The sequence below is a fragment of the Temnothorax curvispinosus genome, unplaced genomic scaffold (assembly GCF_003070985.1).
Source record: "Temnothorax curvispinosus isolate PA1 unplaced genomic scaffold, ASM307098v1 QBEX01010306.1, whole genome shotgun sequence".
Lineage (NCBI taxonomy): Eukaryota > Metazoa > Arthropoda > Insecta > Hymenoptera > Formicidae > Temnothorax > Temnothorax curvispinosus.
The window spans coordinates 1-4,184 of record NW_020220086.1 but is presented as its reverse complement, the minus strand read 5'-3'; the positions used below and the strand labels follow the sequence as shown (position 1 = coordinate 4,184).

The following is a 4,184-nucleotide window of genomic DNA, read 5'->3' as shown; positions in this document are numbered from 1 at the left end:
TTGCAAAATAACTTGTGCGTGTGGATCGATGACCGACTAATGGATTTTATGGACACCGGTGATATTTTTGACAATAGTGCAGCTCCATTGAAAAGCGGCTCATTTTTCAAGTTTCCTGCGGAGAGCAGGTATCGATCAGAATAAAATAGCGTGACGTAATGAATACTTTCTAGTGATAGAGAGCCCTCCTGTAAATGTGAGTGTTCGAGGTCTCCGAGAGAAATCAGGAGGGAAGGCTTCTTACAATTAGTTACTTAGAGAGTAGAGCAATATCGATGACAAAATAGAATTTTATTATCTTTGTCTCATGACATAATAGCAAATATAAATATTATTTTATTCGCTGTATTATTTGTAATATTACACTCCTGTGGAACATTTCAGGGATACTTTACTACATGCTGGCGTAATCACCCAGGTATCGATCATTACACGTCAAAGGACGATAGTAATGTAAAGTACGACATCGAGCTTTGCACGATCTAAAGAACAGTTAAGGGTTTTACATTTGGCTTGTTTATTTTTAAAACGTGTGTCATGTTAATTGTCTTACCGTTGTGAAATTTTCTAGAGAAAATATGTATATCTTGCCGGCGGTCAAGACACTAGCTTCGATACTTTTTCTTATCACAAACATGAGTAGTTTTTGCTCCTTCACAGGTATGGTGTACCACAAGCCATAATATCTATAAAATTGCCATTATAAAATAATGCATAAAATATGCACGTTAAATAAGAATACTGATTGTAGAAAATAATTAATGTCTTATGTAAAAGATATCTATGGAAAAGATATCCTTTATAGCGATCAAATTTATATATCGATAAATAATTTATTTTCAATTAAATATTGTCTCTTTCTCTTACATTTTGTCGCAAGTCTCGAGGCTGTGATCTATCAGCTTTTGTCCTTGGAAGCTTAAGCAGAACAAATGAAACAATTGAGCAGAAATGAAGAAGAAGTACCTAAGCGCTTCCGCTAAATTGTGCAGCTGTATCGAAAGCTTGAACGCGTGAAAGGTAAAATCCTGTTTTAGTTGTTCATTAGATTACAGAGTTCTAGTATTTGCCTACTCGTAAGTAACTCACTTGTACTAAAGTAATACTCAAGGCAACTGTAACGATCAGAAGTTGCACGGCGAATGATATCGTAAAAGTATTCTCAAGAAATTCAGCAAATCTATGATATAAAGATATAATAATGATGGCTAAATATTTAAATAAAAGTCAAGCAAAAACATCGTAATCTATCATGGTTTATCAAAGATTATTAAATTTACATTAGGATTAACAAGAGAAATATATACTACGTTTGTTACACACTCACTGTAAAGCCTTATGATGAGCGTAAATCGAAATCACAATATTCTTGTGATACACGGCATCCGGATGATTGAGCATATTTTTTTCCATAGTACTACGTTTATGTGACACATGCTCAAATCTAAATCTGTAAGTATTCGCGCGACGTTATATTAGAAAGTTTTGAAAATTAGTTTCTGCTCCTTTCAAATAATGTGCACTCGAGCTAAAATTATTATTACGTTATGTGTACTCTTCGGTACAGAAATTTTATTTTTCTCCTAACTAAAAGAGATGTGATCTCCCTCTCGGTATGAATGATCATTACCCAACGATGGCGAAAAGACCGCAGACGTGTTCGACGTAAACGAAAAACGTTGTATCGTGCGCGATTAATCCAGTCATACCTATACAGCCGGTAAATAACTCATGGCAAAAAATATAGTAGAAATATTGATTTTCGTCAACGAAATAGTATGCCGGATATGGGAGCATTACAGGACGGGATGTATTCAATGGAAACAGTACATCCAAGATGCGTGGCACGAGAGCGGTTGTTGCAAATATAACGGTACCCACATAAATAAATGCTGCAACAAGAACAAAATTCGTCAAAACGAGCGCCTACTAAAATCAAAAATTAAAATTAATTGAATAGTATGTTGTATATTATTTTTGAAAGTGTCTCTGTGCTTCGTCGAAAACTTGTGCAATATATGATATATCTTTTATGTATTAAGGTAAATGTACCAATGCCTGGACACGCGTACCTATGTTTGGACATTTTTATTATTTTTGTCCTTAAATAAGTTATAATGCGAATTAAAATCAAAGAATCAAAGACAAAAATATTTTTCTTGTGTTATATTTTTATGTTTGATTTTAATTTGCGTTATACTTATTTAAAAACTAAAATGATAAGAGTGTCCAGACATAGATGTTAAGTGTTTCGGCATTGGTACATTAACTTTAAGGGGGCATATACCTTTCTCGGACCAAGATTTTTTTTCGGCGAAAGTATAAAAGATACAAAGATCGGGTTTTTCGCAAATGAAAATACGTATAATATTTTAGAGTGCAATTTCTGATTTTTGTTTTTTATTTGCGATGGAAAGTACTTCCCCTACAGCTTCTCGCCCTAGGCCTTGCATGTCATGTAGGGTTTTGCAGTACCGGCGGAATCTCCGAGCTGGTTCATCTGTAGACAAAAAATCAAATAAGGTCTTAAAATTTATGATATTTTCTAGTTTCTGTTGGATGGGATTTCCGAAATTTTGATTTTTAACAAAATGGCGGACTTCCAAACTTAAGACATCGATTTTTGCCAAAATATTTATTTTGTTTCTTAAAAAACAAATAGAAATAATTCAAAAATTGCAAAGAGCATCCGACAGAAACTAAAAAATATCATAAATTTTAAGACCTTTTTTGATTTTTTGTTTTCAAATGAACCAGCTCGGAGATTCCGCCGGTACCGCAAAAACATGCAGGGCCTAGGCCCAGGGGAAGTACATTCCATCGTAAATAAAAAACAAAAAACAGAAAATGCACTCTAAAATGCGTACTTTCATTTACGAAAAACCCGATCTTTGCATTTTTTATACTTTCGCCGGAAAAAAATAATGAAATATGCTATTTTTTTTTGGTCCGAGAAAGGTATATGCCCCCTTAATATAGCACAAAAATTATATTAATATTTTCGTCGGAACTAGTTCATAATATTTATTTTTATTTAATTCAAACAAAGCAGAGAAAATATGAATATCATCTTATTTTAATTTTTTGATTGCATAAGAAAATAAATTTCGTTTATTCCCAGCTAATTGTAAGATCAGCTGTTACTTACAGCAGTATATCAGCGCATACCATCTGCCTGTTTCGGCATATTTTCTCATAATGTCGTGTTCTTCCTTAGTTTGGAGCATTTCCCAGTCTACGAATAAGCGATCTGTGAGATCTTTAATCTACAAACATCACCGATATATTCGACATTTCAGATGTAATATTCTCGGCGGATATAACAACATTGCCAACAGAATCTAACAATAAGATTTTGTAATAATAAAGCTAAATCTGTGGCTTAGGATTGAAATATCAATGAAACGTACTTTCCGACTGTTAAATTGATATGTGAACATTTTCAATACAACTCCCACACATAACATATATAGTGGTAAAGTTTCGTAGATACACTGCGCGTTTTCGCATATGAAAATTCTTGCCGTCTGGAAATGCATTCACGTGAATAAAGGAACATAAAATTTTTCTAAAATTATTGTGATACTTCACTTGCAAACAGACAATTTAACATGGGCGGAATTTTAATAAGTTTCTACTATTATTTTATTTTTTTTTATAAAAAAAAAAATGTTAACGACAAATAACGCTACCTGTGGAAAGAATGCAAAGACTGCAAGTACCATTGTAAATGCAAAGGCAATCATTCTGTCTTTAGGCTTCTGATAGGGCCACTGGCCGATTACCATGAGTAACTTTTTATTGATATCGTAATAGTAACTTCTGCCAGGTTCCATACTTCACGACGAAACGGTCTTCTCGGTACTGCAATGTGACATCTGAATTTCGAGCCTCCTCTCGTAGGTATTTTTTTCGCGGTAAGGGTCGGAGACATAAGTAAATTAATTATTCAGATACCGCACCGTGGCACGCGCGCTGTCTTCTCTTAGTCGGAGCGCACGATTTCATAACGATCACGCAGGTTTTCGTAACTGATGGGCACTTATGCTAAGTATATGTCTTGTGTAAATATAACAAGTTAATAGTAGGTGCGAGTGGACAGCTGACCCTTTGAGAAGTACAGTTTGAATTACGAGGGTATCGGATATGCTGGAAAATACAAGGGACATTTTCAGACATTTGTA

The 4,184-nt window shown here is 34.2% G+C and overlaps 1 protein-coding gene across 2 annotated transcripts; it reads right to left on the bottom strand.

The window, feature by feature from the left end:
• Positions 1 to 1,241: 1,241 nt before the first annotated feature.
• On the bottom strand, positions 1,242 to 3,859 carry LOC112460034. Of its 2 annotated transcripts, XM_025024450.1 has the most exons (5): positions 3,693 to 3,859; positions 3,411 to 3,527; positions 3,149 to 3,266; positions 1,631 to 1,892; positions 1,242 to 1,450 (listed from the first exon to the last, which is right to left on the bottom strand). In XM_025024450.1, the coding sequence occupies exons 1-5, from the start codon at positions 3,834 to 3,836 to the stop codon at positions 1,324 to 1,326; spliced, it is 768 nt and encodes a 255-aa protein (XP_024880218.1). In that variant the 5' UTR covers positions 3,837 to 3,859; the 3' UTR covers positions 1,242 to 1,323. The 2 variants fall into 2 exon arrangements, with proteins under 2 accessions (XP_024880218.1, XP_024880219.1); XM_025024451.1 differs by lacking the exon at positions 3,411 to 3,527.
• Positions 3,860 to 4,184: the final 325 nt, after the last annotated feature.